The sequence below is a fragment of the Clarias gariepinus genome, chromosome 23 (genome assembly GCF_024256425.1).
Source record: "Clarias gariepinus isolate MV-2021 ecotype Netherlands chromosome 23, CGAR_prim_01v2, whole genome shotgun sequence".
In the NCBI taxonomy this organism is placed as follows: Eukaryota; Metazoa; Chordata; class Actinopteri; order Siluriformes; family Clariidae; genus Clarias; species Clarias gariepinus.
In genome coordinates, this window is record NC_071122.1 from 7,146,649 (window position 1) to 7,169,783 (window position 23,135).

Below are 23,135 nucleotides of genomic sequence, written 5' to 3' on the forward strand. Positions count from 1 at the left end.
AGTTCTATTCTTTCTTTCTTTCTTTTTTGTTGTTTGTGTGCTTTCATGTTTAACACGTCATTTATTTCTTTGCATAATATTTATATAATACATTTCCTCTCAAGATTCATTTAGGTTTTTTTGCAATTTGCTTAATGTTTTTACATATAGTTTTTATTTCACACATAGGCTGTGTGCCTTTAATGATTATATTATTGATGTCCAGTGGAGGACAAAGTACACAATTTCTGTATTTGAATAAAAGTAGAGATACCCTAGGTCAAAGCCTTTAATTCGTAATACAAGTTTAAAAGTAAAAAAGATACTGTACAAGTATGTAAACAGTGGCAAACTGTCCATAACATCCTAAACACATAAGGAATGCACACCTACATGGTTTTACGCGGTGGCCTTTAGGAATGTTTCATCATGATTAACCACAAGTTTTGGTGCTGTGCTTATGTTTCTATTTTTCAGTGTGTCGGTCCTCCCCCATACTGTATGTAACTCTTTCTCAAACCGTTTACAGTTTACCTTTACTAGAACTAAGAGGCCTCACATAGTCAAACCGCATAGGTGAGATAGGGGTATAACAGCAGGAATAACAGAGGGGGGCGTGGCTTGTATGATGACTTTCACACACACACACCCACTCACACAAACTAACAGATTGAGAATGACTGCTGTCTGGCTCCCGGATTACATAAATTGTATGAATAACAAATTAAATATTTGAATAACCGAGTACTTAGTAAATGGTGGACCTAACGTCTTCGATTACTCGTTACATCAAAAAGTAATCCAAGCACTCTAATGCGTTACTTTGTAACACGTTACACCCAACACTGGTGTTTTTACACAACTCAATGAACCACTTGTTCTCAACAGAGTAAATAGGGAGCTTGTTAGTCATAGTGTAAAATGCTACTGTAAAAAAGTCAACTTGTGGTTTTGTCCATAACTCCAAGTTACAGTTAAATTAGGTATACAGGACAGACAAATTAATTTGTTAAATGTAAAACATATACCAGCACATAATATCTTGGAAGAAGTGCAGGCGTTAGGTGTTTGTTTGTTTGTTTGTTTGTTTGTTTGTTTGTTTGTTTGTTTGTTTTTTCAGTTTAAGAAGGCTGTACCTTTTTCATACTGTTTAAAAGTTTTGTAGTAATCGTGAATGTTTTAACTAAAAATTATACACACTAATCAACCACAACAGTAACACCAAGACCAGATGAATTAAATGTTCATATATTATCAATTATATAGCAGTGAACTGGTGCCAGTATCATAGGAATCCAAGACTCATCTATGCTTGAAGGGACCAAGGGCCAGTCCATCTGGTCCATATGATCCCACATAAAAGTGTATGAAGCATAAATTGCTGAAAAAAGGAAATTTTGCCCACAATAAAAAGACACCAGCATGCAGTGCTTCCTAGATCTCTATCCACCCGAGCGTCCATGGACAAACCAGTCTGATTCACAGAGGCCCCTCCCTGCCACCCACCGCACCCAAAGGATCTGCTGTTATCATTTAAAAATAACATATATTTTTTTTACCTGTCATAACTAGTCATTGAAATCATTTTGCACATCAGCTTTTCCTTCTTTTCACCATCACTAGGAAATGATTACAGTAACAAGGTCTAATCCGATAAATAAAGTAATCTACAGTGTTAAGGTTGCAGTTCCTCTGAGATATAGAGTGTAATTACATAATAAGCATAATTGAAAAACACCAGCTGAACCCATGGCTCAGGATTTCGCCTCTGGTTAATGTTTGTCTTCCGTGAGATTCATGGGCGAGGTGGTGGAATGGGACGATAATCCATTACTTTTTCCACTGGCTGTCTAACATCGGACCTCTCTGCCCACACAGAAAACCCGTCTGGCCCGGATAAGAATAGCCAAGAAGGGCATCTCCAGTGCGTACCTGCAGAGCAAACACAATGGCCGCATGAACGAACTTCTGGATCTCACCGTGAGTATCTTATGCAAGTTTAATGTGTACTTGGATACTCAATATATATATATATATATATATATATATATATATATATATATATATATATATATATATATATAAAATGCTGTTATCCCAGGCACTTTAAAATTAGGCTAATATTAAGTTCGATAATAATAAGCTCAATTTGGACTGAGATTCTATAGATAAGTTTTCTACTTTCCTTATTTTCCTTAAGATTATTTATTTATGTTATATTAAATAGGAAGCACAAAATTTGGGGATAATAAAAAGCCTAGTTTGGGTTGTAAGATAAAATGTCAGGAGCATGATAAGTTATGTCATGATAGACCTTTTTCAGTGATCATAGATCTTTTTTTATGATTATTTCTTGCAGAATTTGTATCTTTGCAGTTTGGTAGGACCCTTACATATAACAACATATGTCATATAATCGTAGAAATGCCTTAAATTACCTATTCCTTGTTTTAAACTAAAGCTAAAATGAGGTGCTATTATTTTTGTGTTTAATGTTCTAATAAGATCATGAATGAGTTATATAATGTTTTGTAGCTTTTCAACAATAAAGACATTCGAGTGTCCTTTGGCACTTCGCAATATTGATTGATTCATTGGTTACACACATTTTTTAATATCTGACCTGTCACATCAGATTAGGCATTATGTCAGGTATTAAGTTTATTACTGTATCATGTCCAGTTCCTGAGGCGCTTCTTGTAAACAAATTCCGTTGGCCATATCTTAGAAACCAGAAATGATATTGGTAATAAACTTGGTATCAAAATGGAGCTTATTGAAAACAGGATTTTGAAAACCGGCAGAACTCAAATAACCCCAAATGTGACCTGATTTAATGCGATGGGTCACATTATTAAAAATGTGTGGAATCAATCAATTATTCAATCAAAAATTGTGCTGTTTATAATATATGTTAATATAACCTTTTATAAAATTAAAAAAGTCTGGTTTCTGATTCTGGTTCGCTTCCTGGTTCATGCTGCAGCCATCCAAGATGTACTTTTGTGATGTGGTAAGAAACAGTGAATCCTTAGCCTCATTTTGACAAGAGAATTTCCCTACTAGCCCTAAAAATAACTTCACTAGTAGCGTTCAAACAGTGTTTAGAATTGCACCTTTCCCAATTGTGGTGAAAGATCAGGAAGATAAGCTATTTATCAAGCCGAAGTACAAAAAACTCAATTGGCCATAGCGCATAACTAACCTGTGTGACTTAATATCTGACTTGATATTAGAGATCACAAATGTTTAAGTTGCTATATGAATCATGTAAGTCCTTTTTGAATGATCCTAGTGATGCACAATATGGCCAAAAGAACAGCATATCACTGCATCATCATCATCATCATCATCCTTCCCATGTGTAACTTTTTCTCAAACTGTTTCCAAATGTCTCAAAGGTCTTTATATACTGTAGAAGTACAGTTTACCTTTACTAGAACTAAAAGGCCAAACATCTCTCAGCATGACAAAGCCAGCTCCATGAAGACATGGTGTGTTAAGTTAAAGTTGGCCTGGAGGTAAAAGTGTGACCTGCATAGGGCCCTGAGTGATCTCAACTCGAATGAAAGCCTTTGGGATGAACTGGAACACTGACTGCACTCTAGACCTTCTCACCTAACATTGAATATCAGCCTCTGTAATGGCCGAACAAACATAAATCCCCTGAGTCACACTCTAAAATTTAGTGGAAAGCCTTTCCAGAACAATGGAGGATATTATAACATGAAAATAGGGACTTACATCTGCACTGAGATATGGTTCAACAAAGAGTGTGATACTTGCGTGTGTACAAACCTGAGTACTTGTGTACTAAAGTGCATAAAACAAACCTGAGTACTCATGGAGTACTAGAGAGATTGTTTTTTCTTTTTTTTCAGCCCTAATATACAATGACCATCTTTATGTCAAATCCCACTGCCTGTGACACCATTTTATTGTGCTCTGTGTCAGGGCAAAGCCATGCTAATGAAATCAGGACAGATTTAACTCACACTCGTCTTCTATCCTAATTAGTACTTTGTACATGTAGCCAACTTTAAAAGAGCCTAAATGTGAAGCTCCTCGAATCATCCATACGTCTGTGACCCGCTCTTCCTGTTGTTTTCATTGAATCACTCAACAGTAAAAGTCACCTCCAATTAAAACCCATTAGCGTCTGCATAATACACCGCCCCTGAACCTAATTCAGACCCGCATGTCAAAACCTTCAGCTTTTCCTTTGTTTTTGCATGTGACCTTGTGTATGTCAGTTCGGAACGCTGTCACTCCCATCATATCAGACAGAGTGTGTCCTTGGTTTCTTTTGAAGAAAAAAAAAAGATCCTTCTGATGAAGGTGTCTAGAACCAGGCAGTTGGTGCAGTCTCTGTTTCCTGGTGATTTCATGACAGGCGTTGTGATGAAGCTGTCAGAGGTGTGACACTTGGAATTACAGACGTGCCATTTCTGCTTTTCAGTGAGACTCAATGTCAGTGTGAGGAGGTGGAAGGACTTGGATGAAATGGATTTTTTTTTTCACGGGAAAAAAGAATTGTGTTATTGAAAGTAAGTGCTGGTGCAGCACCATTGTGTTCAGAAAGGGTCCAAAGTTTGTTACATTCCTAAAAGTTTGCATAGATATGCAAATGTTCAGCAAAATCAGACCATGTTAAAAGATTACAATTAAACTATATATATATATAGGCTTTGATGTTTTTTTCTGTTATTGGCCTTTGTGTCAACTCTTGGGTACACATGATCATGACCAGTTGATGGATAATGACCAGTTTACTGGTACTGTATATAATTGATCAACGTTAATGTTATGGCGGATCAGTGTAGTTAAGCTGAAGCCTTAATAATAAACACTAGACATAAACTTGAAACCTGAACTATATTTCAGATGACCCACAAAAACATTTAATAAACATAAGGATAACTGTCATTACAGTGCCATTACAAGGAGTATTCAAGTCAAAGCAGGACTTTATTAATTAAATTTCTGGTGAATAAAGGCAAAAAAACTAATTGAAATTTACTGAAGACTTCAAGTACAGTATGGTGATGAGACTCCTAGCTGCAGTAAAGCATTTGAATGATTCAAAAGGCCAGCATTTTAGACTTGAAACAGGCAGTCTGATCATGGCTCATGTACTAAGAAAACTTTCTACCTTATACTTTGTACATGTATCCAAGCACTAGTTAGCACTAGCACTAGAGCACTTGAATAAGTCTATTAGTGTAGTAGTGAATTATAAAGAAAAATAAAGGGAGTTTTGACTTTCATAATTGTGTCCTATTATTCGGCCCAATCGAAGGTCCTGGTTTAACTTTAATTTACGCGTCTGGGGGTTTTTTTTGGGTGGGGGGGAGGAACTGTTGACACCACGATGATATGTAGGTGCCGTTCTGCTTTTACACAATGAGTTGAGGCACCCCACAGGTGCATGAGGTGAAGCTAACCATTGTGCTAAATACATGCTGGATTTTCCTCTGCTTGGTTGAGCGCAAGGGCGGCTGCTTTGACACTCGTGAGGGTAAAGTAGGCTCTCTGTGCCTCTCCAGTGAGCAGTGCAATGAGGGCGGCACTATACTTCTGCTTCGGCCAAGCCTTCTGCTCTGCTGTCTTTTTAAAGGTCTGGAGGAAAGATTCCAGACCATCATGGGGCATAAGCATACTTAGAAGATGTTGGGCCTCCCTGCAGGAGTCTGGTAGGGAAATGTCCACCCCTCCATGCTGCTTGTAGTTGAGGCACTCACCCCTTCTTTGCACGAGGTGGAGCTGACCATGGTACTGAATACTGAGTATGAGGGTGGCAGATAGTAAAAGGCGCTGACTCTAGGCCCGCCAACACAATCGCAAATAAAATGGAGGTGCTTCCTGCAACAACTAAAACACCTAAATTAAATGATATGGACAAAACACATTTTGCTTCGGATGTGATCTGATGTGGCGATGTCAGCAGTAGCACACAGTGAGGTGAGGTGAGCTGTCCAAACCTGATTTTAACAACAGAGGCTGCTTCAACACTAAGGTTAATATATGAATCAGTTAAAAAAGCAAATTGTCCCATCTGGTGTGTATTGTACTGGCTTGTCAACAAAGATTAAAGATGTACTGTATCTTATCTTAATGTGTTTAACTGTTGTTATTGAGTACAATTAAATAGAAACATGTCTGAACCGTAATTTATAATTTTTGCGTGGAATAGGGCACAAAATTTGTAAATTTGTGTGTGTGTCTGTGTGTGTGTGTGTGTCTGCGTGTGTGTGTGTCTGTGTGTGTGTGTGTGTGTGTGTGTCAGGGCTCAGAAGAAGAGGAGCAGCACATGAATAAGACCCCATCGTTATTAGAGAGCCAACATCACCACCTACTGCACTGCCTGGAGAAAACCACTGTGAGTGTGAACATCTCCTGTCAGAAGCATAACAGTATTTCAGAGCTTTTCGGTTGTTATGCCATTGAGTTATTGAATCATAGAGTCAATGAATCATTGATTCACTGAGTCAATGAGTCACAGAGATATTGAGTCACAAAATTACATAAAGTAAGTGAGTCATTAGGTCACTAAGTAATTGAATTAATCAGTTATTGAGTCCCTGGGTCATTAGGTCACGATGTTAATGAATGAGGCATATGGTCACTGCACAATTTGTTCCCTGAATTATTGAGTCACAGAGTCTTTAAATCACTGAGTCATTAAGTCAGAGTTATTAAATTATTAAGTCAATGAGACAATAGGTCAATAAGTAAATGAGCAATTGAATTACTGAGTCAGAGAGACACTGAATCTAAGAGGCACTGAGTCCTTGAGTCATTTGTGTCATCTGTAAACTGTTTAGCAGCAGTGACTGTGATTCAAGGCGACTGGATTTAAGGTATATTCTTATAGACATCAATGAAAAGAGCTTCATCAGTTCAGATGAGAAAATGGAAATTCTGCGTTGTTTAAAATTTCTGTGTATGTGTGTCGCTCTTTCTCGTTTTCTACATCTTTGTTTTTGAGTCTCTCTTACTATCTGTCCCACTGTTTCTTTCTTACGTTCTTTCTTATCTTTCTTTTTGCTCCACCTCCCACTCTCTCTCGCTCTTTCTCTTAGGCACATGAGTTTGTGGACGAGCAGTTGTTCGAGCAGAATTGTGTTGAAGGAGCACCGCCACTGCAGAACTTTCCTTCTCACAGCCCCTCCATCTCGAGCAACGAGGGCTTCACAGGAACCTGCTGTACTCGCCGCTCACGAAAAAGACTCGCACTTCCTAATGCCAGCCTGTCCACTACGCACACGCACACACACACGCAGGACCTGCAAGAGCTCAGCGCCATTCACATCCAATGTGGAGATCAGATAAGCCTCGGCCCAAGGTGAGCGTTTGGTGAGGACTCTCTGTGTGCATAGGCCGAAAAAAAAAGGTTTAAATTAATCTGCTTGCTTTAATATTTTATAGCTAATTAGGTTAACTACTCATTCTTGACAAAAAAAATGTTTTAGAAATAGTTAAAAGATTAAAGCTAAAAATAAGATGATTGGCTTTAATGTAAACAGTACAGTGGAACCTTGAATTACGAGCATAATTTGTTCTGGAAGCGGGTTTGTATTTCAAAACACTCATAAATCAAAGCTCATTTTCCAATAAGAAATAATAGATAATCAAATTATTTGTTTCACAACCTTAAAAAATAAATAAAAAAAAATTATTAATACAAAATATAAAGTAAAAATAAAACGAATGAACCTGCACTTTACCTTTTGGGGGTGGGGAGGGGTGTAAAGCTGAAATAAGAGGAGAGGAGGAATCAGACGCTCCCATCTCCCTCTTCTCATCCTACCCAGTAAACCTTTTCACACACACACATTAAAAGAAAGATTGCTTTATCAGGAAAAAAAGTCTCAAATAAGAGCACATTCACGGAATCACTGCTGTAAAGTAAAAAAAAACACTGCACTTTACCTTCGAAAAGAATCACGACAGAGCAGTGTTTCTGTGTAGAGCAGAGAGTGTGTGTGTGTGTGTGTGTGCGTGTGTGTGTGAAGGCGAAAGGAGGAGGGGTGTGTGTGAAGGGGCTCGATGTTCAATCACGCGCGTGCACACACATAACGCCAGGCTGACACACAGAAAGAGAAAATGGATCTTTAACATCTCTAATAAAACTTGCTTTTGCTTATAATAAACAGTACATGCGCACTGTACACACACACATACAAACACAAAATAAAATATGTTTTTACATGCACACACTGTCACAGTCACAGTATTATAGTAAACAGTACACGCATGCACAGATGTTGATTATAATAAGAGACGTGCACTAAGACCCAGCAGGCGAGACGATTACCCACAATTCTGCAGCGCAAGAAAAAGAAAAAACATTGGCTCAGTTGTGATCACATGCAAGAAGTGCATGCATGCTACATGATACTCGGTACTCATAAACCAAGACTTGTTCGTTTTTCAAGTCAAAGTTTATTTAAAAATTTTTTGCTTGTCTTGCAGAACACTCTACACTACTGTTCAAAAGTTTGCAAATTTCTTTGTTTTTGTTTAATGATTTATTTTCTACATTCTACAACAATACTGGGGATTTCAAAACTATAAAATAACACATATGGAATTAGGTAATTACATAACAACAACAAAAACAACAGTTAGATGTTATTTTAAGACACAGAGGTCAGCCTTTCTGTAATAGTTCTTGCAAGAACAGTATTGTCAACTTGTGCATTTGCAAAATCCGTCAAGCACCATAATGAAACTGGCTCTCATGAAGACCATCCCAGAAGGGCGAGACCAAAACCTACCTCTGCCGCAGACGCGAAGTTCATTTAGAGTTATCAGCCTGAAAAATGACCAATTGACAGCACCTCAAATTAGAGGCGTTATGAAGTCTGTACAGAGCGTAAGTAGCAGAAACATCTCACCATTAACTGTTCAAATGAGATTAATGTATTTTTTGGATGCCTTCAGCATTCTTTACAATGTAGAAAGTAATAAAAAATCAGGAACGATCATGGAGTTAGAAAGTGACCCCAAACTTTTGAACGATAGTGTATTTATGTCTTATATTTGTCCAATAAACGGTAGATGCTGTAATCTGGCACATAACTGCTTATAACTTCACTTCTACTCAACATTTTGATTTTAATTATGGCACAGGTTTAACTTAAGACAAATACAGAAGGACTGGCAAACTTTCATTAAATTCTGTTGAGCCAGTTGACAAAATCTGGCAGGACAGACATACAGACATACAGACCTGTATCTTACAGTCTGTATCTTGTTTGTTTCTGGTCCTCCAATGTATAAAACAAGTCCTGACCAATGTACAGACAAACCCTTTCTTTTATTTACATAGTAATATTCTAGGTATGAGGAACCACAATAGAAAAAAATTGAGTTTTGACATTTTGTTTCTTAGACTTCTGACATCTACTCTTAGAAATAGGACTTTTCTAAGTCAGAATTAAATAGTATGTATTTATTTTCAAAAGTGACTCTATATAATAGTGTCTATAATAATACTTACTTGACCGTTTATTCTAATAGGCCACAACCATTCATGCCACATGTAATAAATAATTAATTATAGTTATGCTTTAAGCCTTAAAAAAATATTTTATGCTTTAAAAAATATGCTTTAAGTCTAATAACTAAGGGGTTAATGTTAAACCTGTCATTGATCAAAGCTCTTTAAATCTTCACCTTTCCTCCAGCTGTCGCTCCAGTCTCAACCTGAAACCCAATGAGCGAGCGCAGATAAACTGCAGAGGGCAGCATATCACCGCTGCCATCATTAGTTTGCCATCACCGAGCTCGTTCAGCTCTGCCCCAACTACCACCTCGTCCATCGCCCCCACCATCAACACCACCTCCAGCGTTGTGAAGGTCTCGGCCCTGTGAATAAAAAGGAGGAACCGCAGGAGAACAGAGCAAGCAGAGCTGTGGGCCTCGAGCTGACCACGTCTAGTGGACCCACTGTGGTATTTATTTTTTTATTACAAAAAAAAGGAAAAGGAAAAGGTTCGAGGACTGTAGTTAGTTAGAAGACACTGTGTACTGTCAGAAGACAACACCCAGACCAGATTTCTGGATTGGTTTCCGGATTTTGGTGTTCTTCTGCCCTAGGATTTGTAATGTAGGACTGAGGTGTTCAAGAAGGAGGTTAGAAGATGGTTTGAAGATGCGACGGTATCAGTTAGTGTAAAACGCGTTACTTGTCAGTTTGATTGTGGGTCACCCATTACGGTAGGAGAAATCTAAGTGGTATTCATGTTGTGTGGGAATTTATTTAGTCAGAATGTATGGTTGTGTAAAATGGCCAAGATCATATCACACTGGTTTGTTTAGTTTCTATTCACAAAGCCAAATGAGGAAAGGAGTCAGACATACTCATCTATTTTAGGGGGAAAAAAATTCTCTTTGAATAGAAAATACAGTTTAGACTCGTCAATGGTGTGTCTTTATGTCTTTCTTGCGTCACATTTTCTTCTCACTAATAGTTTATCTCTACTTTTATCTTTCTCTTTCTCTGTCTAGCTTGTATCTCCTTATTCTTCTCATAATGTCTGTTTAATGTCGTCATTTAGTCAACACTCAATAGACTTTGCTCTACAGCAATCTCAGTTGAACAGTGGTTACGAACCTCGCAGCATTCCATATTCATGCCAGTAATAAAGTAAACGGCTGGTTAGAAGCTCAGAGATTGTCATCGCCATGTCCAATGTGAATGTCTTTGTCTGTGTGTCGTGACTGTTTAGGTGACTAGTGATTGAAACTAAGGGAGAAACGAAAGACATTTTTACTCAGAGGCCACTCGAGCCCTTAAACAGGCACAACAGCAACGTTTGTAATAAAAATGACTTAAAAATGTTTTTAAAAAGACTGAATCTTTTCTTTTGGATTTGGAATTTTGCAACGTTTACCTGAAACCTTTGTCATATTCCTGCCATTCAATTATACGTATATTATAATAAAACATCACTCATATTATATTGCTTGATTTCTAGTTAAAATTTTTTTACCTGTGTATCATATGACTGGCACAATTCTGTCATCAACTCATCACTGATGAAATAACTTTATATAACTATACGTCAGACAATATTATGCATTAATGTTGGTTCCTCCCTGCTAAAATTGGATTATTGTATTATTTCCAGTAATTTAACACATTTATTTATTTTTTTATTTCTGGTTAAAATTGTTTTACCAATAGACGCATAATTAGGCTGATATAATCATGCCATAAACATATACTAAGTGGTAATAACTCATAACAGTTTATTTCAAACCGGGACTGAAAAATATAATTTTATGAATGATACAGTAGCATAAAACCGATTGGCATTTACAGAAGATCTAAAGCACAATACCGCAATGAGACTTGTAGCCGCAATAAAACATCGCAACATTATACAGAATGCTGTATGTGGGTGAATGATGAATCTAGTGGCTTGGATCCCACTTGAACTTCAGCAACTTGCGGAAGAGACACATCCATCTTTGGGAACTGTACACACAATCATTTACCAACACCACTTTTACATTACAGAAACACAGTTGGGAGTTATTGCCACATCTCTCATACAGTCCTCGCTCCAAGCCATTTTTACATGTTTGGGCTGTTAACGGAGTTCCTGGGGGGCCAGTGTTTCAGCCATGAAAACTTTTCACCTTGATGGTATCCTAGCACTAGGGAGGTGCTGGAATAAGTGCATTGGTGTAGCAGAGGATTATATAGAGATGTACAAGTACTCGCATAAATATATTCTTTTATTATGCACAATCAAATGTCCTGGTTTGAATTGAAAGCCCCTCGTATGTGCAAGAAGAGATGTACTCTCCCAATGTATTTATCTATTGGATAGTAAAATCATGTGACAGAACCATCTTCACAAAATACATATTCAAATAAGCATACGATATGTGATACATATTTGATACATATTCGATGCATTTGATGTGTTTATCAACTGTGTGTAATCCCTTTTTAATTGGATGTGTTTTATGACCCGGGAAAAGGTGTTATAACCTTGTTATGACATTTTTATCTTGTGGATTTGCAAAACATAAACAACAAAAAGACAAGAAACTATTGTGTTTATTTCAGACTTCATCTGAACCATAATTCTTTTAAAATCATATGCGATATAACCATCATAACATTCCATTCTATATATTAAAGAACAACATTTATACTTTATGTTTATTTTTTTTATCATGGAGATAAAAAAATAAGTTGACTTGTGAAGTTTATTAAAATTCTTTTGATAAATGCAGAATTCTTTATTCCACCCTCACCATCTGTTGCACCACAGACGGCCATGACACTTTCTGGCCAGACTGATTAAATGATTGCAGAACCAGGTCATGTGACACACCTGTTCAAACTAAAATAATTCATTAGAGCTCATCTGAGAAAAAAGGAGGAAGAGATTTTGTGGTGCATGATGCCTGTTTAAGGGCTAGACATTGCCTTCACATGAACAAGTGAACATTCTGAAAAGTACATAACAGCCATGCGTTAAATGCATTTGATTAGTGACCTAATATTGTTTAATGTTTAAAACGTGTGTTGATATTTTGTTGCATGCGACAGCATGCTTTGGTGTCATTGCCAGGTTCAGAAATTATTTTAGTTTCCTTCTTTTTTGTGAAGTCTTGTGTAATTATGTCTTTGTTTCTTTGTTTGTTTTTCTAATTTTAAGATTAAGTGCTATCCTTAATGCCAAGTTTTGCTTTGTTCCCCGAAATAATTACGCTACAGGCACAACAAGAACACAAACTTGACTCAGATCTATGTATTTTGTGCAAATGTTCTCTCATTCTCAAGTCCACCTTTCTTGTATTTTTCTTTCTTTCTTTTCTTTTTTGAAGCCTGATTTTTTTCGATGTCTATTGTGCATTTTTCTGTAAGACGTTATTTAATTTATGACTTTGTCCTTGTAAAAGAAGCAGCTGATAAAAAAAACATCAAACTGCTAATAAAACCACAGGTCTCTGATTTCTTTCTAAATAGTTAAAATTATTAGAATGGTTGTTACTTACTGTCCTGTGCATGGATTCACTGAAGTGCAAAAGTTTGCACTTTTAAGAAAGTATCATGAGAAAAGGTAACATGTCACTGTTGAAAACCCATCTGCTTAAATGCCCCAAGTACAGTACAGTTTACTTTTTTATTCAAGAAGAATATGGGATGCAAACTGTATGTTTTACAGCTAGCATTTGTTTAAAACGGATAATCATGGGTGAGTAGAAAACCATCAACAGACAACAAAAAAGTTTCACTTATTAAGGAAAATATCCCATGGTATAAATGTCTTTAATATATAGAGATCTTACCTCAAAGTGATGAGATCACAGATCATTACCTCCTGATATATACTCTACCCGTAGAACAGATTAGCTGTGTCTCCCCACATTATCGATTTGTTAGAAATATGAATCCGACTACTAAAGATAGATTCACGAAATTCAAGTAATCTGCCGGATCTGTCCCAATTTCTTATTAGACCCCTAAATGCTGACGATCTATATGGAGTGACTAGCAGCATGGGCACTATTTTTACCAGTACATTAGAAGCTGTTGCTCCCATCAGATTAAAAAAGTCAGGGATAAAACACTTGCACCATGGTACCACAGTCATACTCATGCCTTAAAGAGAGCAACACGTAACCTTGAGCGAAAATGGAGAAAAACTAAATTTAGAAGTTTTTCGAATTGAAATAAAGACAGTATGTGCAGCTATAGACAGGCTCTAAAAACTGCTAGTACCGAGCATCTGAGCCAACTGATAGCAAGAAACCAAAACAATCCCAGGTTCTAATTTAGTACAGTGGCTCGCCTAAAGTCTTTATGGTCTTCTTTAATGAAAAAAATCATTAGTATCAGGAAGAAAATAACAGAGATTCAACCCCTAATAGCATCTCATGATCCAGTTCAGTCTAAAGCTTTACATTTAGATTTTCAGTGCTTTACAGGTATAGGACAGGAAGAACTGTATAAACTTATCACCTCAGATAAATCTGGTGCTGGTTAGACCCAATCCCAACCAGATTTTTAAAAGAAGTGATGCATATGGTTGGAGAGCCACTTTTAAACATTATTAATTCCTCATTATATCTAGGTCACGTCCCTAAACCTTTCAAGTTGGCAGTTATTAAGCCACTTCTTAAAAAATCTAATTTGGACCCAAATGAAATAACAAATTACAGACCGATTTCAAACCTTTCGTTTATATCAAAAATATTAGAAAAGGTAGTATCAGCTCAAATATGCACATTCTTGCAGGAAAACAACATCCTTAAAGAATTTTAGGCCCCATCATAGTACAGAAACTGCACTTGTTAAGATTGCAAACAACTTGTTTTTAGCTTCAGACCAAAGCGGCATCTCAACACTAGTCTTACTTGATCTTAGTGCTGCATTCGACAGATCATAATATTCTCATAGATCGCTTACAAAATCACACAGGTATTCAGGGACAGGCATTAAAATGGTTTAGATCATACCTGTCTGATCGATACGATTTTGTAGATCTAAATGGAGAACCGTCTGGTGTAATGCCAGTGAAATATGGGGTCCCACAAGGGTGAATTTTAGGACCTCTGCTGTTCTCAATATACATGCCTTGGGTAACATCATAAGAAGACATGGGATTAGTTTCTATTGTTTTGCTGATGATGCCCAATTATATATCTCAACAAAACCAGACAAAATACCCAAGTTGTCTAGATTAACCGAGTGTGTCCAGGACATAAAAGATTGGATGACCAATAACTTTCTTTTACCAAATTCAGATAAGACAGAGATATTACTCATTGGCCCAAAAACCAGCACACAACAGCTTTCACAAGTCAGCCTGCATTTAGAAGGGTGTACTGTTACTACCAGCTCAACAGTAAAAGACCTGGGCGTAATATTAGACAGTAACTTGTCCTTTGAAAATCATATTTCCAATATCACAAAAAACAGCCTTTTTCCATCTTAGAAATATTGCCAAACTTAGGAGTATCCTATCCGTATCTGATGCAGAAAAGCTAGTTCATGCATTCATGACCTCCAGACTGGACTATTGTAATGCATTACTAGGTGGTTGTCCTGCATCCTCAATAAACAAGCTTCAGTTAGTCCAAAATGCAGCCGCCAGGGTTCTCACTAGATCCAGAAAATATGATCATATAACCCCAATATTACCATCCCTGCATTGGCTACCTGTTCAGTTTAGAATTAATTACAAAATAGTATTACTTACATACAGGGCTTTAAATGGTTTAGCTCACACATACCTATCCAGTCTTCTGAAACGCTATAATCCACCACGCTCCTTAAGATCACAAAACTCCGAACTTCTGGTCATTTTCAGAATTTCAAGATCTACAAAAGGGGGTAGGGCTTTTTTATATTTAGCTCCGAAGCTTTGGAATAGCCTTTCAGACAGTGTTCGGGGCTCAGACACAGTTTCCCAATTTAAAAGTAGACTCAAGACGCATCTCTTTAATCTGGCATACGCGTAATTTATCCTAAATGGCAACTACGCTACTGTAATTCTCTCCATCTGTTCTGTATTTTTCTACCCATCCTGAGGCATCTGAAGATTGTACCAGCTTCAGTAGACAAAGGCCAACCCTGTGAGGATCCTGAGGCATCCAGAGAAGGTCCAGCTCCAGCTGGATTCTGCTTTATGATGGTTGGAGCTACACATGCTGCTCCTGTGCTCCCAGTGATCCAGACCCCATCTGCCCTCTGCACCTACTGACTCCCTCTGCTGAACTGGACTTTATGTTAATGTAAAGAATTTCTGCTATATTGAACTTTCAGCTGCATAACACACATGAAGTTATATTATTTCTATCTTTTATCACCCAGATAAGGATGGGTTCCCTGATTGAGTCTGGTTCCTCTCAAGGTTTCTTCCTATTGCCATCTCAGGGAGTTTTTCCTTTCTAATGTCGTCGTCACCCTTGGCTTGCTCATCAGAGACATTTCATTTATCATTTATTCATTCATCTCATTATTATCTAGACACATTTTCTCACACATACACACTTGCAAAAAAATTCTTTCATTTTTGTGAAGCTGCTTTGAGACAATGACCATTGTTAAAAGTGCTACAGTATATAAATGAAATTGAATTGAAAGAAATTCTTGTTTTCATAAAATTAAAATCAGTAATGGCAAAAACAACCTGTTGTATGCTGTCTGCTTTTTTAAATTTACTTTGAATTACTAAATTACTTTTTTGTAATTATAGTTTGTATATGGTGTCTGAAAGAAGGCTGGTTTCAAAAATAATTACATTTAATTAAATAGTACTTAACTAAATTGTTTTAAAAAACTAAACTAAATCTTTTTTTTACATTTTTTAAAGTTACTGTCAAGTAATTAGATCCTGCATCTTAAAGAAGCCGACAGTCCCTCTGCAGACTTTGTCTGTTGAATAGTTTTGGGAAATTTATTTTTCAAAGTTGGAATTTTAACTGTAAAATATTGTGGCGTGGGCGGGGTTTCGACTGGCAACCATCATGCCTTGCGGGAGAGGTTGCTGTGTGTTTACCCTGTTGGGGAAAGGTGTTTGGGTTAGTGGCTTCGGCCATGTTGTTAGGTGTGTGTTCGATTGAATGTTAGTGATTTATGCTGAGGTTAAATTGGATGTGGTTCTTTGAAAAAGTGTTGCTCATGCTATACAGTGCTGTGCTTAATAAAGTACTCTCAGCCATTTGCATTGGGCAGCAAGATAGCTCACTTGTCTATGAGGCGCCGTATAGGGCTTAAATCAAACTTTACTCACGCACACACATATGAAACACTTGCATACACATATATGAAACACTCACACATACATATATACTACTAACTGCTCAAACAACTACATATGAAACACTTGCATACACATATATGAAACACTCACACATACATATATACTACTAACTGCTCAAACAACTACATATGAAATGCGCGCGCACATACATACATACTTTCCGCGCACATACATACATACTTTCCGCGCATATACATACATACTTTCCGCGCACATACATACATACTTTTCACGCACATACATACATACTTTCCGCGCACATACATACATACTTTCCGCGCACATACATACATACTTTTCACGCACATACATACATACTTTCCGCGCACATACATACATACTTTCCGCGCACATACATACATACTTTCCGCGCACATACATACATACATACTTTCCGCGCATATACATACACACTTTCCGCGCGCACGCACACACACACATACATACTTTCTGTGCACGCGCACAAAGCCAACTGTAGCGGTGTAGGGAACGAGTGAACAACGGATCTTTAGTTTAGCGAAAAAGGGAATGGATAATTTCCTATAAGTCATTACATATCGCTGGAGTGTGAAAAATTTTACTCGAAAAAGAATTTATATTTTTATTATAATTATTATCGAGGCGAGGACATCATATAAATAGGACACAATAATTTACATTTTGATTTAATAAAGAAACCATTCGTATTATATAGGCTAGTAATCTGTAAAAATAAATAAATAAATAATACGTTTTATATTTTTTTATGGTATCAGTTTTTGTTTCAATAAATAATCTATATTTAATGTCCGTAGCGTGAAATTTCCACAGCAGCAGGTATCCGAGGTGCTTGTGTTACCATGGTAACGCAAGGAGGAAGTGACGTTGCATGGTGTTCTGAATGGTGGAATTTTGTAGAGTGAAGTTCCCTTTTCAGACATTTCCTGCGCAGGGAGTAGGGTGTAGGGTGTAGGGAGTAGTCATTTCAATGTATATGAACTTCATTCTCCCTGATTAGTAGTAGCGTTTCTTAAATAGACCGTTAATGGACAGTTTAGAAGACAACGAGTGATTTATTTATCACCACAAAAGTGGGTGATATGGGGGGTCGGAACAATGTTTGTCCCGTGGGATTCCAAAGAGTTGTTTATTCATATAAGCGAAGGCGAGGAAACACATTTCACAAAACAGTATTTCTTTCTGTTGTAGGATCCGACATATTAGCCACAGATTCCGTGCTTTAATTTTTTTTTTTGCAAATCATCACCTGCGTTTTCTGCCGCTGAAATATTCAGACATTATGTGGATAGTTCTGAATATGCCATGTGATTGAGCAGTGATGATACAAACCAGTACTACCATTCAGGGAGAAAGAAGCGACAAGTCCGTCTACACTGAAATGCCTTCCGGTTACACTGAAATGCCTTCCTTTTACACTGAAATGCCTTCCGGTTACACTGAAATGCCTTCCGGTTACACTGAAATGCCTTCCGGTTACACTGAGAATCTCATAGGTGAATGTGCGAGAAGAGTTTGTATGTGTGTGCGCGGAAAGTATGTATGTATGTGCGCGGAAAGTATGTATGTGTGTGCGCGCGGAAAGTATGTATGTATGTGCGCGCGCATTTCATATGTAGTTGTTTGAGCAGTTAGTAGTATATATGTATGTGTGAGTGTTTCATATATGTGTATGCAAGTGTTTCATATGTAGTTGTTTGAGCAGTTAGTAGTATATATGTATGTGTGAGTGTTTCATATATGTGTATGCAAGTGTTTCATATGTGTGTGCGTGAGTAAAGTTTGATTTAAGCCCTATACGGCGCCTCATACTTGTCTCTCCAAGTTCCTTCTTAGCGGTTAAAAACGTTACAATATATATATATAGGCTATATATAGTTTTACAGCTGTGATTTATCCACCAGGTGGAGCCATGATTGCAAGATTGGATTAAAAAATAATACTTATACTAATACTACAAATAATTATCATCATCATCATCAGTGAACAGAACAAAAGAAAAGGAGTTCCTGGGAGGCTGGCATTTCATACGTGAAGCAGGCAGTCTGGTCATGGCGCGGGTAAACTGAGAAAAAACTTTCTATCTTGATGGTATCTAAACACTAGTGAAACGCAGAGAAATAAAGGCAGTTTTTAAGATTAAGATTCAGTTATTTGTCACATGTACCATACAGCACATTGAAATATTTTTTTTCGCATATACTAGTTAGGAAGCCGTGGTCAGAGCACAGAGTCAGCCAGGATATAGTGTCCCTGAGGCGACCATCCGATCACTAGCCCGCCGCCTAAATGAACTGAGCCCCCACTGCCCCATTGAGCCCCCACTGCTTCTCAGAACTAAGTTCTGTTATTCTGCATAATCAAAAGTCCCAGATTGATTAGAAATCCCCTTGTATATGCAAGAAAAGATGCACTTTGCCAATATAATTAATCTATAGAATCAATCATTTTACAGATTTATTAAAAAAAAAAACGGATTTTAGTTATGCATTTAAACCTGATTTAATTTTAAATATTAAAGCGTTCTTGTTACATTTGTTTTTCTTGAAAATTGCATATAAATGAAAGCTGAGTCAATTATAAAACCTACAATATTACTACTACTACTACTCCTAATAATAATATTTAGGCCCAAGCACTATGACATCAGCCCTATACACACTTGCACGTTTGCACGCGAAACCCGGTACATATTTAGAGCTCATTGAGCCGAACAACTTTCACACTGCATGTCATGGGCTTAACTCAACAGAAAATCAGTTATTTTGGGTCGTTCACAAAATGCACCTGATAGATTTTAAAAATGCTCCTCCTAGGGGATTTATACGATCGCCACCAAACTGGACCTATGTGATCTAAACACAAATTAAAATTGTAGAGGGATCAGGGTCCAGACTGTTACTCGGTCGGCATCCGGATCGAAGTCTGCCTTTTAAGGATGCCTGATCTATTTTATTTACAGAAGATAACATATTTATATTTCAATAGAATATAAATGACATCATTAATATTTAGTAATACTAGGGGTTCATATTTAGTAACACTCAGCAAAGAGCAGATGAAGGCAAGGTTAAATGCTATCGGCTAACTGCTAATGGCTAACCTACCCCTTTTTAAAAGTAAAAGAAGGCTACATTAGCTATTAAAAGGTATCCACTAACTGCTAACCTTTAAGGCTAACCTCGTCATACTTAACAGCTAAAGAAGGCTAGGTTAGCCATTAGCAGTTAGCCTAGCCACTGTATGCTATCCCAGCCTAATGTACTGTAGCTTATTAACTTGTTGCAGACAATAGATATATTAAGTATTTTAATTTAGCGTCATTGTCCAAGAAAAATGGACATGTCAATCAGCAGAGTTCAACAGTGCTAAAAAGAGTCATTTAGTAATAAATACAAGACATGTATTATGTATTATACAAGATACATGTATGGTAGATGTCCTGACTAAAAGGGTCAACACATTTATACCTGTTTGCAAATGAAAGGATATGAAATAGTTATTTCTGTGGTGCAACAGTGCTGATCAGATAGACATTTTATTATTTATCATTAAATTCTAAATGTATTATTATTAACAACTAATAAGTTTCGCCCGCCATGCGAAAGGCCCGGGTTCGATTCCCAGCCACTGCCCAAACCACAGCCACTGGAGGCAGTGCCGGTCCCAAGCCTGGATAAAATGGGAGGGTTACATCAGGCAGGGCATCCAGCATAAAAGTGTACCAAGCTTGTATGGGCGGACCAAGTGTCCCCTGTGGCGACCCCTTGCCTGACCAACATTACCAACATTATTTGACACTGTAGGTCTATAACAGTGTGGACTGGTCACTAGAGGGCGCTCTTGGGCCTTTTATTATATGACTCGTGAGTAAAAATGAAATAAACAGGTGATTTTCAGAATGTACAGTACAGTAGATTTTATCTGCAGTTGTTTGGGCTTTAAACATTAGTGTTTTTCTTTTTTTCAGCATGCTTGTGTTTAGTCAGTGTAGCACATCTGCACCTACAACACTTATTACCAGCTGCAACTGCTGTACATACAGTACTAAGATAAGGTTTACTGTTTATATATTTCATATTGAAATATAAATGTTATTTACTGTGATTAAAATATGCAATACAATATATAAACAGGATAAAATGTGTGTTTTATGTTAATAATACAATTTAAAAGAATATGAAGAAACAGCGCGTGCTACTCAGCAGTGACCTCAGAGTTGCCATGGTGACGGCATCACGTTTATTTTCCAATCGCGTTCTGACGCTCTGACGCGCTCGGGCAGGAGGAGGAGCCTCAGACCTGAGAGGAGTTCATTACCAGCCGGGACTTCATTACCGAGTTCTGTTTGCAGAAATAAAGCACTCGGTTAATGTTGTAAGATAATAATCATGGCTTGTTAGCGTGTGGTTTTATTTTAGTTAAAAACAAACAGCTAGTTTTCTAAAAGTTTAATTAAGTCAGAAACACTGTTCAGAAACATTAGCTAAGCTAACTAGCCTGCAACATTAGCACACTGTTGTGTTTAAGTAGCTAGTGAGGTTTTTAATATTGTCACAAGCTGTAAAACAGCGAACATTCCAGAAAACAACAACACAGGAGTGTTAAAATCAGGACAAATGCTTACAATCACATTAAATTTGTCTTGACCTGTTATTTATTTATGAATCTGTGAAGTTCAGCTATGACTGTAAACCTAATAGGAAAGAAATGAGTGTTGATGTGGTCAGATTTTAAAGCCGGTTTGTCAGCCTCTAAGCACCAAAGCACGTGTTTTTTCTCCTCTTGTCCACAAATTAATTTAGTACGAGGGCTTAATACAGTACAAGGGATTTTCAGTGCTGGAAATCAATTTAAATCATGCGGCTTGCTCGATGCCATGAGTGCATTGATTATTCGGGCATTAAAGCAAATACAGTTTACTTATTTAGTTTGTTTTGGCCTGAAAATCACGCAATTAAGATTTTTCTCTTGTTAAAATGTCTTGTAAAACAGCTGTAAACTTTGTAATGTTAAAAGTGGGAGCTGTTTAGATTCACAAGCAACAACTTGCAGGCAGACAGTGGCATTACTTTTGCCGTAACTTGGAATTTATTTTGAATCTTTCTGACACTTGAATATAAGTTGCTTTAAAGTTAGAGTTGCTTTGGTTTAAGCATCTGGTTGGCATCAAACAGTGGCATTTTTCTCACTAGGCTTGAATGTGTTTTGTCTCAGACATTAAACGTGAATGTACGCTGCTCATAAGTTATAAGCACGTTTTAAAAACTAATTTGGTCACCCCTTACCATTCCTGACCTTTGACCGTAACTAGAAACTTTGGTTAAGTTTGAGACCATTGTCCTAAATGGTGATAACAGTCTCATCTAAATGTTTTGTAGGTACGGTATCTCATTAGGCCTCTAACGCATTTATCACCAGAATTTTTCTAACCCATTTCCTCAACCATAGACGTCAAGTGTCTCTGGCTTTGAGAAAAGTTCTGAAAAGTATTGACCTGATATTCCCAGGGAGCGTGAAACACTATGCCTGTTACAGATTCGTCTGTGAACTTCTTAAGTCTGTCCTGTACCAGAGACAACAGCTGCCCATGACCTATGACCGGATGGTCTCATTCCAAATGCAGGAGCTTGCAACCACACGGGTGAGAGAAAAACACAAAGACTTAAACACTTTAAAGACTCAGTTATGATGTACAAATATTAGGCACATGACTGCTAAGGACGTGGCTACTTTTCTCTGCCCACAGCTGGAGAGAGGAAGCCGTTAGAAAATCCATCCAGTCATCAAGAGACTTAGCTGGCCGCGGTGCGAGTGGACACTGCGAAACCTGGACAAGGTGCTTGATTACCTGGAGGAGCTCTACTCACTCAATTACGTCCCCCGTGTGCTTTTCAGGCTTGAAAGCTCTGCGACTCTTGCCACGGAGGTATATGAGATCAACATGAAGGCTTTGGTGCGGAAGGCAGTGACAGGAGTTTGAGAACTTCCCTGTGTCTAAGGCAGCTGTTTCACACCCTTTTCATGGCACTCTTACTCTGGCCAAAAGTCTCATCGCGTACTGTGCTTAAAGTCTTTTGTAAATGTCAGTCGGTTTTAATCATTAAGTCCCAGTTTGACTCGGACGCCCCTCGTAGATTAAGCACAAGCTTAAGTTGTTTTTCTCAAAGAAAGGAAAATTTTTTAGATTGTTTATAACAATTAAGATGTTACATAAGTCATATGATCTGAAACAACTTGCACTTTGTTTTCTAATAAATGTCATTTTTTTCTAAGCAAGCTGCTTCTTTATTCATTGAACTGGTACAGAGTCACCTTTACACATATCTTCTGGTTATATCAGTAACAGACTTAACTGCA

The 23,135-nt window shown here is 37.5% G+C and overlaps 1 protein-coding gene across 2 annotated transcripts in view; it reads left to right on the plus strand.

Moving 5' to 3' along the window:
• The window catches only part of LOC128511661 (potassium voltage-gated channel subfamily D member 3-like), a 117,167-nt gene extending 106,215 nt beyond the window's left edge, over positions 1 to 10,952 (plus strand). For both annotated transcript variants that reach the window (XM_053484613.1, XM_053484614.1), the window contains exons 3-6: positions 1,858 to 1,959; positions 6,266 to 6,358; positions 7,062 to 7,324; positions 9,672 to 10,952. In XM_053484613.1, the coding sequence (XP_053340588.1) occupies positions 1,858 to 1,959; positions 6,266 to 6,358; positions 7,062 to 7,324; positions 9,672 to 9,858 (645 nt within the window). In that variant the 3' untranslated portion in view covers positions 9,859 to 10,952. The remainder of the gene's footprint in view (positions 1 to 1,857; positions 1,960 to 6,265; positions 6,359 to 7,061; positions 7,325 to 9,671) is intronic.
• Positions 10,953 to 23,135: the final 12,183 nt, after the last annotated feature.